The sequence below is a fragment of the Haliotis rubra genome, unplaced genomic scaffold (assembly GCF_003918875.1).
Source record: "Haliotis rubra isolate DU_JTF1 unplaced genomic scaffold, ASM391887v1 Scf696, whole genome shotgun sequence".
NCBI classification, from domain to species: domain Eukaryota; kingdom Metazoa; phylum Mollusca; class Gastropoda; order Lepetellida; family Haliotidae; genus Haliotis; species Haliotis rubra.
The window spans coordinates 1-27,438 of record NW_025767408.1 but is presented as its reverse complement, the minus strand read 5'-3'; the positions used below and the strand labels follow the sequence as shown (position 1 = coordinate 27,438).

Here is a 27,438-nt window from a genome sequence, read left to right as displayed (position 1 = left end):
TCACTTAGCAGCGGAGGCCACGTCTCCCAACTTGGTGAAGTGCTGGGAATTAGTGGAACATATCTGAAACAGGAACAACAGCACATAAAGCAGCATGCTATTCAATACCTTAAGCACAACTCATCACTGTAATTTACTCATTGTAGCACTTTCATCACTGGTCAGATTAACAAAGATGTAACTTGTCAGCCAACATAAGTGCCACTCATTGACTTGAAACAGGGTCTGGGCCAGGCAAACCATTAACTATAAACATAAGGAACCATCAATTCTAGCTGGATATGTATTACAATCACACCATTTTTGCTGGACGACCTTCTCTGCTCCCTGGAGCTCTACACATTTAAGGCCTAACAATTTAGTTATCACACAGAGCCAGCCATCTAGCGACAAACTGACGATTTACTCCCACTTTGCCAGTAGTTAATCCGACCACAGTTTACGAATATCAGATTATAATTAACACCCTAATTAGCAAGGTCATGCCTGGCTGGTTATTGCCAGTTTCTGAGCATGATGACCAATGAACAGTGTTCACCACATGCAAAACAATGTTAGTCAATAAGTGTTCAGCTTCAATTTGCTTCAATTTGCAGCTTCAATTATCAATTTTCTATGCTCTCACCCACTTAGTGGGATTGTAAATATTTGCATTGTGTTTGTATTTGATTAAATGACATTACATGATTATAAGTCATATATGTATCATTTATTTATCTGTAACTTAACACTAATCATCTTCTTAAAATGATAAAAATGTTAAAGAACATTACCTAACTATAAATTTCATATGTACAATTTGTTTTTTTTTGTATATCTGTAACTTTAACATGAATCATATATATTTTTGTAAATTTTGTAAAATGAAATAAATTGGCAAAGTGTAGAACTGACGTGAGTTTTAATCCCCTACTAATCCCCTTTGTTGCACTATTAACTTCTATTAATTGCTTGACAATGAAACTGGCAAAGAGGGAGGACACCAAACTGACCCTGATCTGCCTGATGAGATCCTGTTTGAGTGTTTCGAACACCTCCTCCCTGTCCCCCGTCGGTGTGCAATCATCCGCCTCCACAACAACAAACTTGTCCTCTTCCTCAAAGTCTGCTATCGGGGAAGGGGGAACCTGCAAATTTGTATTGAAAAACTATTTCCATTTGGGTATGTTATCTGAGGCTTGTCAGTTTATCCGATTCAATGAGACAACTGGAACAGTGATAAAACAACTAAACTGTGTGTCATTATTATTGTCAATATGCTGTCTTTCAACAAGCAAAGTACAATAGTTTCATGACCTTGAACTAAATGGTGTTAAAATAACAAAATGGTAGATGATAAAGCTTTGCAAATCAAGTTGGCAACCCATATTGACAGTGTTGTTCATGCTCATAGTCATGCAAGGAAACTATTTCAAAAATCCATTTGGCTTGTAGTCATGTATCTCTATTTAGTGTTTTGATACAAAATGTAGTTGGAGCCTGAGTATATATCTTCTGCAGGACTCCGTCCTGTCCCTACCTGTGCCAGATCCACCGGGAGGCCTGCTGCTGCTGCCTGTAACATGGGCTTCATCCCCTGTGGAACAGATGTTCAGTATACAGAGAGGTAATAGTATGTTTTTAAACACACAGGTAACTGGCATCGTAAATGTATTGATTATTGAAAACTGATTACAATCTGGAGGATATGGAGTACTTTATACAGGAAATACTGTTTAATGTGGAAATGAACAGATAGTTTTACATCAAAAGTTCTTTGCCAAATAGCTACCAAACAGCTAGCTAACAAACTCAGTAAACAACTTTAGAAAAAAATACATTTTAACTGAAAGCACTTATTTTCATTTAGAGATAACACATTGATAACAGAGAATAATACAGAACTACCACAGGGAGATAACACAGTGGACACCTCATAACTACCAAAGGGAGATAACACAGTGGACACCTCATAACTACCACTGAGAGATAACAGTCAAGACACAAGAACTACCAAAGGGAGATAACACAGTGGACACCTCACAACTACCACAGGGAGATTACAGTCAAGACACAAGAACTACCAAAGGGAGATAACACAGTGGACACCTCATAACTACCACAGGGAGATAACCGTCAAGACACAAGAACTACCAAAGGGGGATAACACAGTGGACACCTCACAACTACCACAGGGAGATTACAGTCAAGACACAAGAACTACCAAAGGGAGATAACACAGTGGACACCTCATAACTACCACAGGGAGATTACAGTCAAGACACAAGAACTACAACAAAGGGGATATAACAGAGGACACCTCATAACTATCACAGGGGGATAACACAGTGGACACATAACTATCACAGGGAGATAACACAGTGGACACCTCATAACTACCACAGGGAGATAACACAGTGGACACCTCATAACTACCACTGAGAGATAACAGTCAAGACATAAGAACTACCAAAGGGAGATAACACAGTGGACACCTCATAACTACCACAGGGAGATAACACAGTGGACACCTCATAACTATCACTGAGAGATAACAGTCAAGACACAAGAACTACCAAAGGGAGATAACACAGTGGACACCTCATAGCTATCAAATGGAGATAACACAGTGGACACCTCTTAACTACCACAGGGAGATAACACAGTGGACACCTCATATTTACCACAGGGAGATAACACAGAGGACACCTCATAACTACCACTTAAAGATAACAGTCAAGACACAAGAACTACCAAAGGGGGATAACACAGTGGACACCTCATAACTACCACAGAGAATAAACAGTCAAGACACATGAACTACCAAAAGGAGATAACACAGTGGACACCTCATAACTACCACAGGGAGATAACACAGAGGACACCTCTTAACTACCACAGGGAGATAACACAGTGGACACCTCATAACTACCACAGGGAGATAACACAGAGGACACCTCATAACTACCACTTAAAGGTAACAGTCAAGACACAAGAACTACCACAGGGAGATAACACAGAGGACACCTCTTAACTACCACTGAAAGATAACAGACAAGACACAAGAACTACCAAAGGGAGATAACACAGTGGACACCTTATAACTACCACTGAGAGAAAACAGTCTAGACACAAGAACTACCAAAGGGAGGTAACACAGTGGACACCTCATAACTACCACACGGAGATAACACAGTGGACACCTCTTAACTACCAAAGGGAGATAACACAGAGGACACCTCATAACTACCACTGAAAGATAACAGTCAAGACACAAGAACTACCAAAGGGAGATAACACAGTGGACACCTCATAACTACCAAAGGGAGATAACACAGAGGACACCTCATAACTACCAAAGGGAGATTACAGTCAAGACACAAGAACTACCAAAGGGAGATAACACAGTGGACACCTCATAACTACCAAAGGGGGATAACACAGTGGACACCTCACAACTACCACAGGGAGATTACAGTCAAGACACAAGAACTACCAAAGGGAGATAACACAGTGGACACCTCATAACTACCACTGAGAGAAAACAGTCAAGACACATGAACTACCAAAGGGAGATAACACAGTGGACACCTCATAACTACCACAGGGAGATAACACAGTGGACACCTCATAACTATCACAGGGAGATAACACAGTGGACACCTCATAACTACCACAGGGGGATAACACAGTGGACACCTCATAATTACCACAGGGAGATAACACAGTGGACACCTCTTAACTACCACAGGGAGATAACACAGTGGACACCTCTTAACTACCACAGGGAGATAACACAGTGGACACTTCTTAACTACCACAGGGAGATAACACAGAGGACACCTCATAACTACCACTGAAAGATAACAGTCAAGACATAAGAACTACCAAAGGGAGATAACACAGTGGACACCTCATAACTACCACTGAGAGAAAACAGTCAAGACACAAGAACTACCAAAGGGAGATAACACAGTGGACACCTCATAACTACCACAGGGAGATAACACAGAGGACACCTCATAACTACCACTTAAAGATAACAGTCAAGACACAAGAACTACCAAAGGGAGATAACACAGTGGACACCTCATAACTACCAAAGGGAGATAACACAGAGGACACCTCATAACGACCACTTAAAGATAACAGTCAAGACACAAGAACTACCAAAGGGACATAACACAGTGGACACCTCATAACTACCACTGAGAGAAAACAGTCAAGACACAAGAACTACCAAAGGGAGATAACACAGTGGACACCTCATAACTACCACATGGAGATAACACAGTGGACACCTCTTAACTACCACACAGAGATAACACAGTGGACACCTCTTAACTACCACAGGGAGATAACACAGTGGACACCCAATAACTACCACAGGGGGACAACACCAGAGAACTACCACAGGGAGTTTACAGAGTCCCCTCAGAACCACCACAGAGAGATAGATTATGTGTGTACTCACATGCATACACCTCATGTAGTTCTTTGCCAACTCAATCTCATTGTTCCGCTTGGCCTTGAGTGCAGCCTGCTTGAACTCTTCATAGCGCTCTTGGAGGAAGCGTTCCTGTTGTTCTGCACGTGATGAGATGCTCTTCCTTGAGCCTGGATAGAGAGCCGGCAAATTCAGGTTTAAACTGGTCTTGATTGACGATCAGGATGCTGACTATGCCACATTGGACCATATTTCAAACACCAATATTTCCTTTGTTCAACAGTATCAGTTCATTGGGGGTATCAACATACAGCTAGTGGAGCAGTTTCAGAATGAAGTTATGCATGTGTGGTGATAAGTAGTGCTGTAACGATGCATCAAACTATCGATGGATTGCAATCGTTGAGTCTCCGATAGCAATTAATCAATGGTAGAAACGAAAAAACTATCCATGCATCGATAGTATGTGTGACTATCGATAGTTTAGTAATAGACTTCGGTTGATAAATGCGTGCAGCGCAAAATACAGGAAGTACCAGAATCATTTACTTTGATTCAGAGGTATCCACACCTGTTACCACTTAAACAAACTTGATCTGGGTTTGAAGTTTCTTGTCAGTTATCAAAAGAGACTGAGACTACTTCAACGTGTTAGTATTTCATATAAACTATACATTCATTTGAGAAAAGACTTCAAATGACACAATTCAAGGTTGGTAGCAATAGACTATTGCAATAGTATTGCAATAGTTAGTCATAATAGACGCTATCTCATAATATTTGTTTCTGCCTCAATAGTCACCCTTAGTGATAAGTAGAATGTAATGTAAACATTAGTAATATCAGAGAACCTGTCATTTGCTTGTACAAGTTCTACTCACATACCATCAAGCAAGAGGTCACAATTTTGGAATGAAGACAAATGTCCATAGTCATCTGAGTTATATCTTGAAACATTTTAAATGAAAACATGGGTTTTACCACTTCACTAAAACAAATTACAAAACGGTAATATCATCTGCTACATGTAATCAATCTGTGACAATTATTCTGTACAAGGAAACTTTTTGAAATCCAACACTCTTTTCTTCTTTGTGAGCTTTATATCACTTGAATCAGTATTTGATTCAAGTCTTATCAGAGAAGAGTGAGCGAGTGACTATGGTTTTACGGCACTTTAAGCAATATTTCAGCAATATCATGGTGGGGTACACCAGAAATGGGCTTCACATATTGTACCCATGTGGGGAATTGAACCTGGGTCTTTTGCGTGAAGAGCGAATGCCTTAAACAATTAGGCTACCCCACTGTCCTTATTAGACTGACTGACTGACTGAGTTTAGTTTTACGCGGCTTTTAGCAATATTCCAGCAATATCACGGCAGGGGACACCAGAAATGGGCTTCACACATTGTGCCCATGTAGGGAATCGAACCCGGGTCTTCGGCGTGACGAGCCAACGCTTTAACCACTAGGCTACCCCACCGCCCCTCGTCCTTATTAGAGAAGAAACAGACTTGTGTGAGACTGTTACATGAATGGATGTAGCACATCAAGGGTGAGGGTGAGTCAGAGAGAGCCAGCAGTAGCCCCACCTACCTGCCGTTTTGATGATCTGTGGCTGCTGTGCAGGGGCAGGCCTGGCAGCTGCTGGAGCTGGTTGAGGTGCAGCTTTCTGTGGGGAGGGGGCTGTCTGACCCTGGGGTTTTGCTGGAGGTTGGTTGGAGGGGGCTGCAGCCGGAGCAGCGTTACCAACAGGGATAGGAGCAAAACCTGAAACATGTAGGGAAGTGATTCAGTATCATTATAGAACACATCACGGAAAAACAAGCAAGTGACCTGGATACGCTTTGTGGACTGACACCCTGTGGACTGAACAGGGCAGCACCTGCAGCACACACTGCAGATTGACAAGTGACTCACACAGAAAATGTCATCTGGGGCTGTGGACTGGCCATGGACTGGGACTCACCTCAGTAACACACTAGGTACTGACCAGTATTATACCTGGCACTTTCCCTCTTTCTCACCTGGCACAGTCCAACTGGATGCACAAGCAAGTTACCTGGTGCACACCCTGTGGACTGACGAGCGACTCGCCCTGGTAACATCCTAGGTACACACCTCTTTCTCACCTAGCACAGCCCCAGTGGTTGCACACCCTGTGGAAAGGCGGCGACTCCCCTCGTCCTGACCAGTATCTTACTTGGCATCTGGTGCAATCCCCTGGACTGAGCAACTCACCTGGGGGTGAAGGCAACTCCGAGAAGTCACACTGTCTCCGGCTTTTCACAGCCTTGATAGCATCTTGGTATTGCTGGAACACACAGAAACACGCTACAGTATGTGAACGGTGTAATATGTCTACTACACTCACAGCATCAAACTAGCCTCCATCACAAAGGAATGTCTATTATCAGCACACTGAAGTACCTTGGATATCCGGCCCATCCTCCTGGCTTTACTGCCCTCCCCTGCAGTCTTGGCCTCAGCCTCTGCTGACTGGTACTTCTGTAGCCTCTGCTGTAGAGCCTCCATCACTGAGCCTGGAGCTGGTGGTGCCTTGAACAATTCACGAGCCTCTGCAATACAACCACATTGTAAGGTCATCATTGACATCAGCACCCCTAGTCCTAAATTTGATGACGACAATAGTATCTACCTAACTTAAGTGGCAGTATGCCATTATGAGGTTATTTATGACCAAAGAGCTGGGCCCAGTTGCACAAAACGATCTTAGCATTAAGGTGACCATAACTCCCCATACTTTAACACAGATTTACCATCACCATAGCGCTAAGATTACTTTGTAGAACGGGTCCAGAGCTGGTATTTTATGATTTGTGTAACATTTCACTGACCATGGAAAACAACACTGCATCCAAATATGCATCAAGTGGATGTTTCGATGAGTTCTTACCCTCTGCTGATGGGGGTTGGGGAACTTCTTCAGCCCCCTCAGGTTCGGGCGGGGCAGCCTGCTTTGCAGCTCGTTCCACTCTGGGTTCTGTTTGTGGTTGTGTTGTTTCTTTGATCTGGGGTCCTGAGTACAAACACGTTGGTCATACTGAGTACAAACACGTTGGTCATACTGAGTACAAACACATTGGTCATACTGAGTACAAACACATTGGTCATACTGAGTACAAACACACAATACAGTTTCAACTTTCTTACAAGCTTTTAGAAGCTGGTACTCTCTGAGATGTATATATGATCACACACTTCTGAAAATCTTGCATTTATCTTCCATTTCTCACCTCCAAATTCTGGTGGCGATGGCGGCATCTGGGACAAGTCTATCGGTCGTCCGTCACCTGCGGCAGCCATGACACTGTCAAATTGCTGGAGACAAGAGATGGATGCGTGAGGTGGGCATGCAGAGGATACTTCTGGATATGTTTGTTTGTTTGTTTTTTTCATGCCACATTCAACCAAATGATGGTGGTATGTAAACAATCTGGTCTGGACCAGACAATCCAGTGACAGACATCATGAATATCGATCCACACAACTGGGATATGATGTTACATATCAACCAGGTCAGCAAGCTTAACCACCAGATCCCTGAGTAGCCTCTTGTCACAAGCATGGAGTACTGAAGACCAATTCTAACCCAGACCTTCGTGGATCTTGTTAGAGATGTCTGGTGGTGCTGTTTTGTGTTCAGCTTATATTTAAATATCCTTTAACAAAACATTACAACATAGTTTCTTAGAAAAAGATAACTACCAACTTTTAACACCAAAACATCTTCATAATGTGCTAAATATACTACTCAGACTTAGAAGGAAGTGCATCAAATTGTGTGCATCTGTTGAAATAGCCAAATGTAGTATTGCATGAAGTATGTTTAGTGAATAAATGTCTGTGGTCATGTGCCATAGAATGCCATAAAGCATTCTGGCCAGTCATCAGTAGGTAAGCTGTCAAAATAAAAATATCAGACCAAAACTGAAATGACCAAACAGCAGGGAAAAAGTTCTGAGTATCGTACATGTGACTGACATGACATGATCAGTCTGTTACTGCCCTTTCATGGTCTCAGTAAGTGTCAGAGGGATGATTATTTCACTCTTCAGTAAGGGTATTGCCAAGTTCCTGTACAGTTACCAAAGGACAGTATTCCTATTTTGTCTATTATCAACTGTTATCCATCATGAAGAGCAATTGTGAGCAGCAGATCCCATAAAAAACACATCTCAAGTGCAAGCTGAGACCCATCCAACTCCAAAATGTGGTGTGGGCAGGGTGAAGTGTTATGACTTACTTTACAGATCTTGACATATTTAGCCGCAGTGGGGAGATCATTGTTCTTCCTGGCCATCAGAGCGGCATTCTTGTACTGGTCCCTCCTGGTCTGCAGCACCTTCAGCTCATTGACATCTGGTGAGTGAACGAGTAAGGTTTATTCCACTTTTAACAATATCACCTTCAGCTCATTGGCATCTTGTGAGTGAATGAGTAAGGTTTATTCCACTTAACAATATCACCTTCAGCTCATTGGCTTCTGGTGAGAGAAAGAGTAAGGTTTATTCCACTTTTAACAATATCACCTTCAGCTCATTGGCATCTGGTGAGTGAAAGAGTAAGGTTTATTCCACTTTTAGCAACATTCAAGCAATATCACAGTGGAGGTTTCACATATACAGTATATTACCGTAGATAAGCTGAATTTTGAGGACCAGAAAAAGCAGTCTGTAGAAGGGGGTCAGCTTATCTATGGGGTACACTTTCGTCAAACATTTTCTCAGGGGGTAAGAAACGACATCATATCACTTCACGTGAACAAACAAGAGAAGACAACTTCATCAGTAAGGACATCAAATGTGCAATTAAACATCACAAGACAAGATTATTTACCCATTCAGTTTTAATTTGATTTTACTAGGCATTGTACCAAGTTGAAATCCAACACTGGCTGTCAGAATGACGGGAAAACACTTTCTACTCAAGGCTACTCCACACAATTAGAGGGCATGTCAAGATGTATCTATGCACCATGAAATTTAAATGGTTATAGCTTATGTAATTTCCTAACATTATATCTATGAAGTTTTCCAATAGATCTGCCTGATTGCTCCCGAGGTTAGGGCTACCTTACCACAATACACTTAATCTGACGGTATGATCGTATTGGAATAAACCTGGTAGATCACAACAGCCTATTGATTCTTATATCACCTAGAACACATGGACAATGACGAATTCTCAAACAGTGTGAATCTCATCAAAATCTCTGAATCTGATTTAAAAGGTGAACTTTCTAATCAGCTAATCAGCTTTGAGGCTCCTAAATTCTTGGCATGAGCATTCAAAGCATTTTGACTAAAATCTGATTTCTGTATCTCGAAAACAATTTAGAATAATAAACATGATAAAGGTGTTGCTATTATATTTCAGTGGACATCTTCTATAAGAGCTCTTTACTGAGCACCACAGCAGCTACACCTGAAAGGGTTTACCATCGAAGGTATAGACATCGTACAAGCATGATGTGTAGCTTTTCTTTTGATGAGATAAAAATTACTGCACTGACTTATTTTGCCTTTTGTACATCTAGGTGGTAGATTTGCCTCTAAATGTGCACTTGAGAATACTGAGATTAATGCTTCTTAAAATACAGAAAATAAAACAGAAGCCTATCACATTGTTCTCATTTCAAAGAAACTGAACACCACAATTTCCACGTCTTTATATAACAGCCAATAACTCACTTGCTGCCGGAGCTGGTGGCGTGACAGGAGGTTGGTGAGGCACAGTCGGCTGTACACGAGGAGCTGGAAGCCACAAGGAGTGAAACAAGGGTTACTGTCAGACTGATATCTATTGTCCTGGAGCAGGGGATGGTTGTGTCGGAGTGACACATGTTTAGGTAGGGATTTATCGAGATGGTTGTGTTGGAGTGTCACATGTTTAGGTAGGGAGTTATCGAGATGGTTGTGTCCGATTGTCACATGTTTAGGTAGGGATTTATCAAGATGGTTGTGTCGGAGTGACATGTATAGGTAGGGATTTATCAAGATGGTTGTGTAGGAGTGACATGTATAGGTAGGAATTTATCGAGATGGTTGTGTCGGAGTGACATGTATAGGTAGCGATTTATCGAGATGGTTGTGTTGGAGTGACATGATGCTTAGACAGGGATGAACCGCTGAAAGGTTGTGTTAAGTTGTGGATTTTTCAGGGACTGGATTCAGTTGCAGACATACCTGGAGATAGTTGTTTAGGTGGGGATGGTTGTTTAGGTGGGGATGGCTGTTCAGCTGGCTGTAATGGAGAGACATCATGTTTCGGTGAGGACTGAGCTGAGACAGCACCGAGTGCTACAGGGGGAGGAATCTCACTCTCCTCAACAGGTTGGCCTGACTTGGCTCTCTTACACATGTCGGTCAGTGTCTGGAAGAAACACAGTACCACATGGAGGTAGTGTTGAAGCAAACATCACATGACTAGCACTAAGACAATGTTAGTACATTCTGAGTTCATGTCCACTGCATTCCTCCATCTCCATGAATATTCATTGCCACAATACAATGTAGTGCAGAGGTGTCAAGTTTTCATAACTAATGAACTGTGGCTTTTTGAACTTATGGAGGGTCAAATGTATTCAAGTCTGAGCAAGAAAGTTTACAGGATGTCACAAAAGTGATGGCAAGAACAAACAGCCTGAAGATGAGAAACAAGGATGGTTGTGGATTGTAAGATGAGAGGTCACTGGTTTGCATGCTTGATGGCTTCCCTATCACTGGATAGAGCAATTGTTTAACCGGATTGGTCACACGGTTCAGTGTGAAAGCACGTGACAAGGTTTGGTTGAGATGTATTTCTGTTTTTGAGAAACACAGTACAGAACGTTTCCATTACATTTTGTGAGAATGAAGAGAAAGCAATAAGTATGAGTCAAAATAAGGTAAAATAACAGCTATTTCTCTGCATTGTAGCCTCACATATTTACAGGTGAAGTAAGGACTATGGTTCTTACTAAGCTGCACCTTTACATCAAAATGGCAACCCAAATCTACAATGGTGAGTGCCTCACAGGTAGCAAAATACATGTTGTGTCCAACCAATCAGAGAGTGGCATACAATGACCTTGACACCTCACCTTCAACCCCCTGTCAAGTCTCCTCTGTTTGGAAGCATCTCCTGCAGCCTTGGCATTGGCCGAGGCCTGTTGGTACATGCTCAACCTCTCCTGCAGTAGGACCACCTGGTTCGAGGTGTTGGAGGCGGGGATCTTCTCAGGGCTGGGGGTAGACTGGGGGGGGGAGGGGCTGTCACCGGTGTTCAAATCCTCCAGCTCAGCCTGGCAACAAATGTGAGTGAATATTGTTTAAAGCAATATATTATATAACACCAAGAATTCAGCCATATTCATTGGCAGAAACCAGTACACGTCATTCAGAAGAAAGGAATAATAAGTCAGGCCCAATAATTTATGGCATTGACTTGAGTTATGAAAAACAGAATGGGAAATACCCAGAAGAGGTATTCCCCAAACCTAAGCTAATAAGACGTCTCCATTTGTTGGAGTGAGTGAGTGCAGCTTTTAGCAATATTTGAGCAATATCATGGCAGGGGACATCAGAAATGTTCTTCACACATTGTACCTATGTGGGAGGGTTGAAATCAGGTCTTTGGTGTGACGAACACATGCTTTAACTCATTAAGCCCAAGAGACACTTGTCTACTCAACACCTGGAACCCCTCGCTGATTGCCCTGCTCGCTGTTGCGAGGCTAATTAGTGCTATTCACAGCTGATTTCCCTGGCAGGTTTCAGGGATGACAGGAAACTGTCTAGTCGTACAAACAAGCTCTGATTGTTTAATTGTGTCGTAAAGATACAAGTTAAAAGAAAGCAGGTGTGAATACATATCATGTATTGCAACGTTTTATGTAATTTTATTGCAAGTTTCTCTTGTAGACCTTGTACATTTCTATTTTATCAATGTATATATATATGTTTTCTTTGTATGTAAGAGATGAGACATACATAAACAAATTCTATCTCTTATATGATTGTGTGAGGTTTTTACAAAACATCAATGACAACGACATTCTACGATATCAGAGTTTTTGCCAATACATTTCTAGTGTATACTGAATATTTCAAGGAAAGTACTATTACGCTAGTCTGTGACTAGCATGGAGCACATTCATAACTTTGTTTCATCTAGATTTGACGCAAAAAACATACGTTATCATACGAACATACATATAAAAAATTGTATAATACAGAGTCCTTGTATAGACATAAAACAAAGAGTCACGTGATAGGGCGTCATCAAATTTCCCAAATAGAATGTGCGGAATCTCAATTGTTCAATATATATATATATATAATTGTTTCATATAAACATTTTACGCACACAGCTAGTACATAAAACATAATGGTTTGCTGTGCATGTAAATATAATCTTCACCTTGATACGAATGAATTTCCAAATTAAAGTACACGTATTATAGAATTCAAAAAGTGACACGATACTGAATTATTATAATGTATAAACTTGCAGTTTAATCCCCCCAAATATTTATGAAGATGGGCGTGCCTATATTTAAACTGAATGTAAACGAGGTTCATAAGATTACAGATGTGCATGTATGCATAAACATTACAAAGAGGGGTGTGACTCCATAAAGCAGGTTGTCCAATGATATACCATCGCATCTGTTTATTTTACACTTGTCACTGGACAAACCTTTCAACAAGGGTGTACAGTAACTACACATGCATTCTACCAGAGGCTGTTATTTCAAGGTCGAAAGAGGTGTTCAGTTATCTCATTACTGTAATCTGATTGAATGATTATATGCATGTGTATCGATACTGTAACTGATATACTATCCAGCTTTTATTGACAATGGATCAATAAAGACTGAGTTCATTGATACACGAGATAATTACACCGGATTTGATAATTACAGAGATCAAATACAAATGTTTTACACAATGCTTATGTAAATTGCATAGAAAACTGACAATTCAAATCAACTTGAAAACTTTAATATAAATTGTATATTTATATACTTATCCTATCTCATGATTTGCACTTCTCTCTCTTGCTTTGACGCTGAGTGGAACGAATGAGAACTTTTCCTGTAGGCCTCTCTTGTCCATAAGCCCGTGTTCCCCAGGCTGCTCTCCTTATAGGACAGGTCCCTAGTCCCTGGCTAAGTGTGCAGCACATTCCCCTGTCTACCCACTTGACTACCTCAGAGTGATCATTCTCTTCTTGGAGCCAATGACAGTTATACGCAACTGTTGTAATCTGAGTAGAGGGGAGGCTGGGTGGGCATCCATTTCGTGAGATAGGATAAGTATAAAAATATACAATTTATATTAAAATTTTCAATTTTTTAAACTTATCCTATCTCACGATTTGCACTTATCCCAAGGTTGGACGGCGGGTCACAGATTACCCTAAGTCAAAAGGCACTGACAGTATATACTGTATAGGCTAATGACAACCGTAGATAGCAATGAACAAGGGAGGCTGGATCTGACCAGCATAGTACTTATACTTGTGATGGGTTCTCCAGAACCCCTTGGCTTACTAGGCATCATCACTCCCAAGGAGTGCGTGCTCCTGAGCAATGTGGCGTTTGGCCCCAGGATCCGATTAGCTTAGTACCTATACTAGTGATGGGTTCTTCTGAACCTCTTGGCGTACAAGGCATCATCGCTCCCAAGGAGTGGGTGCTCCTGAGCAATGTGGTGTTCGGCCGCAGGATCCCATCATCGCTCCCAAGGAGAGGGTGCTCCTGAGCAATGTGGTGTTCGGCCACAGGATCCCATCATCGCTCCCAAGGAGTGGGTGCTCCTGAGCAATGTGGTGTTCGGCCACAGGATTCCATCATCGCTCCCAAGGAGTGGGTGCTCCTGAGCAATGTGGTGTTCGGCCGCAGGGACCCCATCATCGGCTCCCAAGGAGTGGGTGCTCCTGAGCAATGTGGTGTTGGCCACAGGATCCATTCATCGCTCCCAAGGAGTGGGTGCTCCTGAGCAATGTGGTGTTCGGCCGCAGGATCCCATCATCGCTCCCAAGGAGTGGGTGCTCCTGAGCAATGTGGTGTTCGGCCACAGGATCCGACTAGCATAGTACCTATACTAGTGATGTAGTGATGGGTTCTCCTGAACCCCTCGGCTTACTAGGCATCATTGCTCACAAGGAGTGGGTGCTCCTGAGCGATGTGGTGTTCGGCCACAGGATCCGACTAGCATAATACCTATACTAGTGATGTAGTGATGGGTTCTCCTGAACCAGTTGGCGGACTAGGCATCATGGCTCCAAAGGAGTGGGTGCTCCTGAGCGATGTGCTGTTTGGCTGCAGGATCTGACTAGCATAGTACCCATACTTGTGATGGGTTCTCCTGAACCTCTTGGCGTACTAGGCATCATCGCTCCCAAGGAGTGGGTGCTCCTGAGCAATGTGGTGTTCGGCCGCAACCCTTGCATACGCAAGAAAACGTAACTAGCCAAGTCACCTTGCTTCGCCATGATTTATCAGAGTGCCCCTGTAATTACGAGTAGTAAACGGGCCCGTACCTGCTTTGAGACTGCCCCCCAGACCCCATCACGAAGAGGGGAAAAAGAAACTGAATCGGAAAACCTCACAAGTTTAACGTTCAGTACCAAAACAACACCACATGACTTCCACTACTTACCACAGTTAAGTCACAACGGTGTGCTAAGGTACTTAGGAGCTAGAATGCTACGAAATCCATAAGGAAATCGGAAGGACTCACTGCACTGATGTGATAGCTCTGTGGAGTAGAGGTCAGCAAGCGAAATTGTCGAACACTTCTACATACGTAGGAAGCAACGACAAGGTAGGTCAATAACTACCAAGATCACTACATGTGATAGTTTGAAGCCATTGACTTACTAAGCACAAGTGCTCCCAGGGACTGGGATTCCTGAGCAATGTGGTGTTCAGTCACTACCTTCACGAAAGTGAAAGGACGCAGCTTAGCGAGTGTAATCAGTCGCATTACCACGATTTCCAAGGTACCCCCATAATAAAAGTCTAACGACTAGTATCAGGCCAGCCCCTGCTGCAAAACAACCCCCACAGACACCGTCCCGTGGAGGGTGAAAGGGTAATTGAATCGGAAAACTCACAATTTTAACGTTCATTACAACATCATCTTATGACTTCCACTACTGCCCACAGTAAGATCACATAGATGTGTATAGGTACTTTTCGGAGCATGAATGATACAAAGTGTAACACTTCGGGAATGACTCACTTCACTGACGTAATTACTCCATAGAGCAGACGACAGTAAGTGAGGTGGCGACTCTCCAGAGTCTCAAATTAAATTGAGTGGCGAAATCTAAGTCCCGGAAGAATCGAGGACACAAATCAGAAATGAAATTTAGAATTTTATTCAGATTGTACACAAAGCAGAAATGATCGCAACTGGTGATCATCTGCGCTGAAGCTGATGGTTGTACTGAGTGGCTAACAGGTCTACATCTGGTCGTGATAACAGGTAGATCATCGATTGGAATATCAGGGGCAGTATTTTCCACCCCGTGGGTGCTTGATGTTTGGGATGTGACAGGCCATTGGCAATGACATTCCTCGTCCCCGGAATGTGTCGGGCTCTGGCCACTATGTTTAGTGAATCGATCAGATGATAAATTTGAAACATCAACTTAAGCAAAGCTGCTGATCCTGTCGACCCCTGTTGGTTTATGTACCAAACTACCATCGAATTATCTGATTGAAAACAGTATATGACAGGACCGTAATTCAACTGCCCAAAACCAAACGGCAAGAATGACAGTGCTGAATTCCAATTCGTTGATATGAAGGGCCCTTTCTCCTGATGACCACTGCTAGGCCACTTGATGGAGAAAGTGAGCGCACCAGACCCTGAGAGATGCGTCAACAAACAGGTGTTGAGTGGGTATGACTGACTGACTGACTGAGTTTGGGTTTACGCAATATTCCAATATTCCAGCAACATCACGGCGGGGGACACCAGAAATGGGCTTCACACATTGTACCCATGTGGGGATTTGAACCCGGGTCTTTGGTGTGACGAGCCAATGCTTTAACCACTAGGCTACTCCACTGCCCCAAGTCAGTATGAAGGCACCATAGACAAACATAGGCACTCCACCGCAAACATTCCACTCGTTGAGCCACCAACGAAAGACTGAATGTATTTTTGCGGGAAAATGTATCAACTCCCTGGGGTTGTTGTCCCGGATGTAAGGGCACACAGAAACATCCGAAGAGGGCAAAGCTGCAGCTGGCCCCTGTAAGTCAGCGATTGTGCCGACGTCAACCACCCTAGTAACTTCTGTGGGCAGAGCTACATAGGCGAAACTTCCCGACCCATCAACACCCGGGTGAAAGAACCCCAGACCTCTGTTACCAATTCTGACAGCAAATCAGCCATTTCCGACCACATCAAAGCAAGCCCCAATCATCAAATAGAGTGGTCTGACATCACCATTCTCTCTAACAAAAAAACAGACTTCACTAAACGCAAGCTCACCGAAGCCATCCACATCAAACGCCAAATGCCCACCATCAACCGAGACCAAGGATACTTCATTCCATCCGCTTATGATGCACTCATCCACCAAGCCCAATCTACTGTATAAACTCTGCTGTATAAACATCTCATTATTATTTGTACATCATTGGCTTCCATGCCTGTCCTTTGTCTCCTCTCTGGCTTCATCAGCTTCCTGCCTAGCCAATTATGTTAATTATGTTGTTTTCTTTGTTACATTGTTACATCCAGTATATATATACTTCCCCCTTCTTTATGTCCCATTATGCTTGACAACGGTACAAGAATCTGTATCGAAACGTAGCACTTACGAATAAAAAGAAGTTGTTATTCATAAAGTTCCACTAGCTCAATTGCTGGCAAGGTCCGAGGAACAGATTATTGACGAATGCTGACAGTTCGATGAATGCCAACAATTCAGTAATCTGGAACAGCCAGGTGAACTTAACCCGTGATAGGAAGCTGGTTCGGCCTGGTGAAGCGGTATGAGTCGGGCTGGTAAATCGGTTCAGGGTGGTGAGCGGAGCGTTGATGTGATCTGAATCAGTCCGTGATCTGGACTGGTGTTGTGATCTGGATTGTGACTGTGATCTGGATAGGTTCGGTAATCGAAGCATTTAAATGATCTCAGCTGATGGAGAGATCTTAGATCGATCAGATGAACCGGTGGCCGAGGTGAAATGTTCCAACCCGGTGAATTGGTTCAACGTTGAATGAAGCGTTTAGGAGAAGAGATGAATTTCGGTGCTGTTCAAATCGATGGTGAATGTGATAGAAGTTCTTAATATTATGGCGAATTGAGTCGATGTCGTAATTGGTGCTGTGAAACCAGTTCGGTCAGGTAAAATGATTTGGTATGGCTCCGATTTGGTGTGGTGAATTGGTTTTCGCGATTTTGTGATGTAGATGCTGTGAATCAAATCTGATGATGTACCAATAAAATCATCACCTTCCGACATGGGAATCACCGGACGACGAGCAATTAATACCTGTCGTTGAAAGCAGGGGTTTTGCCCGGTGATCAACTGTTAAAGTGTAATGAGCTCTGTCTGCCAGCCAACGGGAGCAAGCATGTCTATATGCTCTAAAAACGTCCTTGATAAGGGAGCACATTCCCAACAACGTTTGCTCCAGGAACACAGGTCAACACACACATGACGAGTGGGGATCGAAGGATGAAAATATTGTTACAGTGTGCGTAAAATTACGCTACTTAGGGTCAACTACCCATGATATATTTCTCATGTTAACTTGTAAGGAAAAGCTGAGAACTCTCACAATACGTCCACACAGTGGTGCGACAAGAAGAAGAATGATCACTCTGAGGTAGTCATGTGGGTAGACAGGGGAGCGTGCTGCACACTTAGCCGGGGACTAGTAGGGACCTGTCCTATAAGGAGAGCAGCCTGTGGAATACGGGCTTATAGACAAGAGAGGCCTACAGGGAAGTTCTCATTCGTTCCACTCAGCGTCGAGTCAAGAGAGAGAAGTGCAAATCGTGCGATAGGATAAGTTTAAAAATATGAAACTTTCAACAGCTTGAACAAAAATGCTTGAAGTACCTTTGTATGGTTTATTACTTCTTTCTATGTCTAAGAATTTTTTGAATTATTAACTTGCTGTGTTTTGTAACAAACGTAGTTAAAGATTTCATTGTTGTAATAACACTGGCGTGTATATATATTCGATACAAAGCTTAACTTATCCCTTTTATTCGATTAGGTAACATTATCAACTTTAGATTATGGAGAATAACTAGTTACAATTCAGTAAGCTTTAAATTAGTAAGTTAAATTATGTCTAATCTATTCGAGCTTGGATGTATAATTATTTGTGTTTATCCATTATGTTTCATTATATGAAACATGACAAGCGTAATAATACCTAAAAAGTAAATTCAAACTATTCTATTGTGTGTGAATTCTTTGTATGTCCTTGAAATTTCGTATATTGTTTCCTATTTATTAGGAAGTTGAAGAAAATATAATCTTCATTAACCTCTAAACCATTACATCTAATTTAATCAATGTGCATAAGAAGTATTTTAGTATCCATTCCCAATGAAGAGTACTAGACACTTACCTCTGTAAAAACATCATAATCCCCTCTCTTGCCGACATAATCATATGATAATGATTAGCAATTGCTATCAAAACTCTTTAAATCCTTCTTCTGATTGACACTAAAGGTAGCATCTCTTTTAAAAGAACAACACACATATGCTTCTCTCACCGAATAAGAGGTGCTTTCTGTTGATGAATATATGTGGGTCTCGCTGTGAGAAACTGCCAATTACCTGCCCCATAAACATGTCACCCGCTGTGAGGAGCTGATTAATCTGCCCCATATATGCGGCTCTCGGACTTAATGAGTTAAGCAGTAAGATACCCCACCAAATCTGGAACCTTCTGAAGCTATTGTGGCTAATACTATTTGACAGTAAGATACCCCACCAAATCTGGAACCTTCTGAAGCTATCGCAGCTGATACTATTTGACAGTAAGATACCCCACCCCCTCTGGAACCTTCTGAAGCTATTGCGGCTAATACTATTTGACAGTAAGATACCCCACCCCCTCTGGAACCTTCTGAAGCTATTGCGGCTAATACTATTTGACAGTAAGATACCCCACCCCCTCTGGAACCTTCTGAAGCTATTGCGGCTAATACTATTTGACAGTAAGATACCCCACCCCTCTGGAACCTTATGAAGCTATTGCAGCTAATATTATTTGACAGTAAGATACCCCACCCCTCTGGAACCTTCTGAAGCTATTGCGGCTAATACTATTTGACAGTAAGATACCCCACCCCCTCTGGAACCTTCTGAAGCTATTGCGGCTAATACTATTTGACAGTAAGATACCCCACCCCTCTGGAACCTTCTGAAGCTATTGTGGCTAATACTATTTGACAGTAAGACACCCCACCCCTCTGGAACCTTCTGAAGCTATTGTGGCTAATACTATTTGACAGTAAGACACCCCACCCCTCTGGAACCTTCTGAAGCTATTGCGGCTAATACTATTTGACATTGTCAATCTTGTTTTGTTTCCTTATTATGTAATAAAACAATTACAGACTTATAGACAAAAAACATGTCTCTGGTGAAGATTAAGGTAAAATCACATATAACTTGATTACATATGGAGATTACCTGAACATAACTTGTCTTTTGATCGCTCATCCCCACAAACAAATATAGCAAACTGCCTACAAACAAGAAACTCAAGTTTGCTTAACCATAATAAATTAATAATTTCATCAATTATCTTTATCCATACACTGAAAATTTATGATATATTATGTGAGAAAATATGCATACTCAGTATAAGAAGATTGACTGTCTTTGAATCCCATTCAACCAGTAAGACTGAGGCAGAGACTTTGTCTTATGTGCATGCCTTCTTAAACAAATTCCAATTATATGACAGCATGAGCTTGATGTGGGTGGAACACTGAGAGTGATAAAGATCCCATTTCCCACGTTGGTGAAACCCACAGGTCAGATATGGTGCTGACAAGGCTAGAAATATATTCAGGGCAAAACCAGATTCAAACCCACAATTACAGGTTTCTAGAGTGCCAAATAGATGTAACCCTGCACAGAAATTTGTGGCACCTTAGACAACTGGGCTACCTATGTCCCACCTCCCCATTTTTGTTTAAAAACCAGATGTGATGAGATAAGATGTGTATCAATTACCCTTAGAACACATTATTCAACTGTCTGTACATTTATTCACCTCTGCAATGGTTTTAAGTGACTTTGAAGACACACTGGATTAATGGGAATCATGTTGAGTATTGTAAACCAGCATTTTCCCACTGAACCACCAGGGCAGGGGAATGAAGGTTCACAGAGCACATGGTTTGTGACATTTTCCATCATCCACTGCTTGGTGCATGTACAATGCTGGGATCTGCTTTGTTGCAGGTGTTAGATCTCAGAATGTGGTAGAAGGACACATTTGAACAGGTGAGGTGAGGTGAAATTGGGTTTAATGTCATGCTTGAAAATATTTCAATCATACTTAAGCTGGTTTTATAGTGTTAGCCCACTGAGATATCATGCCGCAGTGAAGCATGAATACCCCACTCAGACACATTATACTGACTCTTGAGCCGACCAGTCCTTGTTGTACCCATTAATGCCGACCGCCAGATGTGGGGACCAACAAGTACCATATTTTAACGTCTTTAATATAAGCGTCATGGGGGATCGAACCCGGGCGACCTTCTGGCTCTCCCATTTGAACAGAGGGTATAGGTATCAAATAGATACAACAAAGACAAACTTTAAAGATAACATTACATCGTGGGTGCTATGTTTTGATACAGGTTCTTGTACCATGGGCAATCAACGTTGTTATCCATAAAGTTTCTCTATATTATTCTTCCCTACTTCAAAATGCCACTCAAAGAAATTATCAAATACACGTAGATACAACAAATGTGATTAATGCATGCATCAATATGAGAAGATTTGGGTCCATAGGTGGAATAAAACATTTTTCCTTGGTTTTGGTCTGAAGAAAACAAAATGCCTCCATTACATCCATCTACCTATGGAGTCCATTCTTAAACCTATTTGATCACAAATGTTTCCTCTAACTCACCAGCAAGTCTGGGTCCTCAGTGTCAGACAGCTCTTCATCACTGCCGATGTCTCTCATACTCTCAGCAGCCATTTTGTTAATCACGGACATGTCCAGTGGAGCTGCAAACAAATTCCAACATCAGGTTCTTTGTTTGTTCTTTAAAGCCGCACTCAGCAATGTTCCAGCTATATGGCGGGGACCTGTAAATAATTGAGTCTAGACCAGACAATCGATCTATGCAAATGGTATACAATGACATGTCTCAACCAAGTCAGCGAGCCTGACCACTCAATCCCAATAGTTGTCTCTTACCAATTCTAACCAAATCTTGACATGTTCATCCTGGCTGTTAACACCACAAGAATCACATAATAGTGAAATGATACCAACAACCACTTTCTCAAAACAAGAGTCATCAGAAGATGACATATCCCCAGCCCCCACATATTTGAAAGAACAAATCAGCTGACAGTTACTTAAAGTCCAGCTTGATGTCTTTTTAGACTAAGTCAAAATCGTTTCAATCGTTAAAAATAAAATCGGCAAACATCTGTAAATGGCAAAGGCACCACTTTAGCTCATGTTTGATATATCTACCAAGTCTTGAAGAAAGATATTGAACGCTGAGTAATGCTCCGAAACAAAATGATTACGGACGGACAGACAAGCTGTCAACTATATCCCCCGCATTACTACCCGGGGATAACAAGCTTCAGAATGAAACCGGACTGTTGTTCCCTTAATTACGTAGGCAGAATGACAGTTACAATGGCAGAATAGTAGATGACAAACTATCTTGTTTTCAAATGAAGCCGAGAGCTCTCAAATGTTAGGAAACAAAGGAAATATATATTGCAAAGATACTGAGACAGGGCGTTCAGGATATCAGTTCCCCCTATAAACAGTGATAAACATATAATCATTATTAAACCAAATCTACATCTCTCTCCAGGATGATGACCAACCTTTCCTCTTGGCTGCTGGTTTCTTTACCTCACCACCAGTCAGAGCTGCCAGCTCCGCCTCCAAGTCATCATCATCATCATCCATTCCTCCATGCATTGTGTCATCCTCCATACCACCAAACCCCATCTGGTCAAATTGAAATCAACACATTGATTTAGGGTCACTAGTAGAATACATTAAGTCTTATCAGTTTATAAACCTTTAAACATGCTAAGTTCAACATTGTCAATAAAGTAAACACATTTCTATTGTTTAGAATCAAAACTGTGTAAACTGGAAATTATTTGTGTTAACCTAATAACCAAACTAATACTACTGCTACTACATCATCGACATAGTTAAATATATACAGTATATAAACCTGATAAGTAAAATTTCAAGGGACTCAGCCAAAATTGTTTACTTATCAGGTATTTTACTTATCCAAACTTATCAAAACCCGGAAATGACGGCAGAACAACAGACAACATTTGTAAGTAATATGACATGTTTTATTCCCTAACATTTCATTGCGTTAAGCTATACATTTATAATACAAAGTAATAAAAATCAAACATAATGAAACAAAATATTTTAGTCTAACAGTCTAACATTTTACTCCACAAAAGATGTCATGAGGGATTGTTTCTTTGTGAAACATTTCTTCATTTCCTTTTCTGTTACATAGTTGGCCACCATGTTGTATCCTGTCATTACTATGTCTCCATCGTCTTGTGATATCACATAACGCCTGGACGATTTCTAGGGCTGCTGTTGTGACATAAGAGTAGGTGGTAGAGGAGGGGGCACATCGTCTTCATCTTCGTCATCACTGAGAAGTTGGGTCCTGGTCCTGGAATCAATAATGTTCTGGGACGATGTCTTGCTCTCTGGCAGGGCAGCTGGTTACTAAGTCATCATCAACACTGGCATACTGCGCAAGAGTGATGTTGTTGACAACTAGGGGTGGCAAGGGCACATCATCCTCAGGGTCGCTGTCATCATCGTCTTGGGTGTTGGTCTGGTCTGAGATCTTGAAGCCTGCATGCAAGTAGCACTTGTTGATTGTCTGGGCTTGGACGCAGTCCCAAGCCTGTCGTAAATGCTGCATGGCATCAAGGACTGTTATGCTTACAGACTCCTTCTTGTCAATGGCCTTGATGAACTTGGTCATCAGCTGCTTTCTGTAGTGGACCTTTAGGGTTGTTGATGACGCCTTGGTCCATCGGCTGAGTCTTTGATGTTGTGTTTGGAGGCAAAAACACAAGTCTGATGGCCTTCAGATTGTCTACATCAGGATGGGCTGGACAGTTGTCAACAATAAGCACAATTCGTCACCGCTTCGGTGCATTTTATTGTCCAACTTAAGTAGCCAACCTTGGAAAATGTTTGATGTCATCCACGCCCTTTTATTTGCAGTGTACTCTGTGGGAAGAGACTTAACATTGTTTGAAACAGCGAGGATTCATTGCTTTGCCTATTACAAGAAGTGGAAGTTTTTCTGTGCCTGTCATATTGGCTGCGACCATGCATGTCAACCTTTCTTTGCTACGTTTTCCACCGTGACAATGAGTGCCTTTAAAGTCTAAAGTTTTTTGTCAGGCAACATTTTATAGAAGATCCCAGTCTCATCTGCATTAAAAATGTCATTGTCATCATATTCTTTAAGCAGAGAATCAAGAGTTTTGTGCCAAGTTTTCATGCTGTCAGATTCTAAATCAACAGAATTTTCTTCACCACAAACTTTTTTTAGGACAATGCCATAACGTGTTTTGAAGCGCCCTAACCAACCAACTGAGCACTTAAAATCTACATGGCCTAACTGACTTGCAAAGTCCTCAGCTTTTGCCATCAAAAGTGGTCCAGATAACGGGATGTTTTCATTTCTTACATTTTTGAACCATGTCAATAAGGCTTCTTCAACATCTTCAAACTTTGACACCCGGGCTCGTTTCCGAGCATTTGAATAACCAGACTGGTGGTAGCATTCCTTAATTTTGTCCGAATTTCTGATCCAGTTGTACAAAGTAGCAGTGGGTATGTTGAATGTCTTTGCAACATCTGACTTTGACACACCACTTTCAATTTCTATAAGTGCAGCGAATTTGTCCTCAATAGACTTTGCCACAAGTTTGCGTTTACCTTTGACAGAACGATCTGATCTCGGTATCCCCCCAGTCACGCTAGGTCCTTCGCGAGATTGCTCAGACATTTTGCCAGAATAGACTGACGATACATATTTTTTCCCTCTGTTTTATACGATAGCATTTGTGTTAAATAAACAAGCATTTTTTCCAATTGATCTTATTCCGATATCGCAGCGAGATTTTACTTGTCACGTGACCGTAATGGCGGCCTGCTTCATGTCATTCACAATGTAAACTGGATAAACTCACTGGGAGACTGACAATGTGCCCCTCATGTCGGATTATGTGGTGATCGCTAATTTAGTTATCCGGTCTCTTTTGTTAAGGAATTTACTTCCAGGGATCGTGAAAAAACCTTTAGTTAAGCGGTATTGTTTACTTATCCGAGTTTAGTTAACCGGACTCTAATAATGATAATTAATGAAGAAATTTGCCGGGACCAAAGAATAGTGTTTACTTATCCGGTATGTTTAGTTAAGCGGTCTTTACTTAAGCGGTTTCCACTGTAGTAAATATATCACGATAACATTGAGAATGGAAGCAAATCATTTATGCTGATCTGCTCACAGGATTCCAAATAAGGATGTCTGTTTGAATCAGTAAAACCAATCAATCATGGTAGCTTGCACATAAATTTTGATACATATGAATTTTTCTTCACTTAATCAAATTTTTTACAATGTCAGAAACACATTTGGTAGAAACATAGAGACAATTGTGGAATTTCTACATTCAGGATGAAACAGATGGATAACAGACAGTTTTAGATCTACACCTTTGATATGACAACAGTGTTATGAAGTTTGGAAGCAAGCGTTTACATCAGTTTGTTAAAAGATACCTGTTTGATGTTGAACAACACTCAATTCTGCACACATGCAATTATTAAACATATTTTCTTGATTCTGAGTTATGTGTATATATGATAAGATAAGATAATTCTTATATATATATATATATATATGTGATTAGTTAGATACTCTAACTATAATAACATCCAGGTCACCATGACATTTCAAGTCTCAAACATCATACACATATACTATCATTGGATATAGATCTGTTATGTTGGTTTGAGTCATCCATTGTTAAGATACAGTGGGTATGGCTCGTCCAGATTTTGAGTACAAGTCTGCCAAAAAGTATGGGTATGGATAGCTATGTTGCCCATGTGTTTAAAATGTTTGGTACCCATATATGTGAGTATCTAACTGATCACTATCCTTTCATCCTAGCTTCAAAATGGCATTGTTAGTTTGAATTCTCCTATAAACACATAATTTCATCATTATTATTTTATACATCTATATATTTTTAATTGAATAAGAAAAGATGATGCCACTTGAAGGATGTGGTTTATTACAAAGGGTTAGTTATCAATTATTAAAAATCTAATTCGGAAATTTGAAATGTATGTCATCCAAACTATGTCGAGAAGCATTTAGGAATCAGATCGTCTTGGCATGTCAAATTGCATAAACATTGATTCAGAGTCGTTGATTTCAAGCTACAGAAATCAGGAAATGGTGACGATAAGGTTGTGATTCACTGTCACACGACACTGTTATTTACGCACACCGACAGACAGATGTAAACGAATCGATAAATCGATGGGAATAGTTTATAAAGTCATAAAACTAATATTCACTTGATTCATTAGCGCTGTCCCCTTCCTCGATTGAGTCTGAGGAGCCTGTTTCTTCTTCCCAAACATTGTTTGCGTTCTGCTTGTTTACTTTCCGGAAGTACCATAAAGTGCAAGAGTTATTTCCCTTTAAAAGCGCCACCTGTAAAAAAAACAAGGGGGATAATAGACTACCGCACCACACACAATCCTTGCTTCAACTGACCCTGGTAGTTAAAACCATGGTTCGATTCCCCTCATGGATACACACCGAGAACATTTCGTCTTTTCAACCAATGTTATTTTTTTGCAATCATGCTAAAAGCGACGTAAAAGCTTACTATGACTTTCGTGTATTCAGTAAGACTTGTTTCATACAAATGCATTAATATCAAATATACGTGACCGTTCGCTTCCCATTCAGTTTGGCAAGATAGAGATGAACTTCAGTAGTAGTCGTCTCACATTATAGGGTTAGTTGGACATATATCAGTTGGTGTTTCTATGTTCTGCATACAACAAAATAAATAAGCGACATCTTCCATATAGGTTCTAGAGCATTTAAGCGATCTAGTTAAAATAACACATTTGAAAGACATACAAACCAAAGTAGTTTACATGAATACAAAAAAAAGAAATTATGCTTTGCTTGGTTCTGGGATCCTTTTGGTTTCTACAATTATTTTGTTCGTAGATATACTTTTTACATCAATTCTGCGACTTAATGACTTTTAGCAATATTCCAGCAATATCACGGCGAGGGACACCAGAAATGGACTTCACACATATATGTGGGGATTCGAACCCGGGTCTTCAGGGTGACAAGTGAACACTTTAACCACTAGGATACCACACCACCCTATTCCCAGGGGTCACGGGGCTGTGAACACACATAATTATTAGCTTCAATACAAACAAAGGTACCACAAACAGTCTTTTCGAGATACAGAGAGCGAACATCATGCAGCATTTGAAGACTTGTTTCATTTTCCACTCCGTCAGTCACAAGATGTTTTTGTAAGTTGATCAGTAGGTGGGTATCCATCATCCAGCTATTTGTCCCCCTGTTTCATCTGCTTCCCGGACCTTAAGAATGTCTTGGGATTCATTTCACTCATCCAGCTTGTTTTGTTAAAATGCATGAACTTTAATG

The 27,438-nt window shown here is 41.3% G+C and overlaps 1 protein-coding gene across 1 annotated transcript; it reads right to left on the bottom strand.

Moving 5' to 3' along the window:
* Positions 1 to 26,437, bottom strand: LOC124258528 (coiled-coil and C2 domain-containing protein 1-like). Its single transcript, XM_046692604.1, has 16 exons — positions 26,310 to 26,437; positions 22,535 to 22,661; positions 21,588 to 21,688; positions 11,535 to 11,735; positions 10,639 to 10,825; positions 10,144 to 10,206; positions 8,697 to 8,812; positions 7,687 to 7,771; positions 7,347 to 7,469; positions 6,860 to 7,008; positions 6,671 to 6,743; positions 6,026 to 6,199; positions 4,454 to 4,596; positions 1,520 to 1,576; positions 993 to 1,127; positions 1 to 63 (listed from the first exon to the last, which is right to left on the bottom strand). Exons 1-16 carry the CDS (start codon positions 26,373 to 26,375, stop codon positions 1 to 3), a joined length of 1,863 nt encoding a protein of 620 aa, XP_046548560.1. The 5' UTR covers positions 26,376 to 26,437.
* Between the last annotated feature and the right edge of the window lie 1,001 nt (positions 26,438 to 27,438).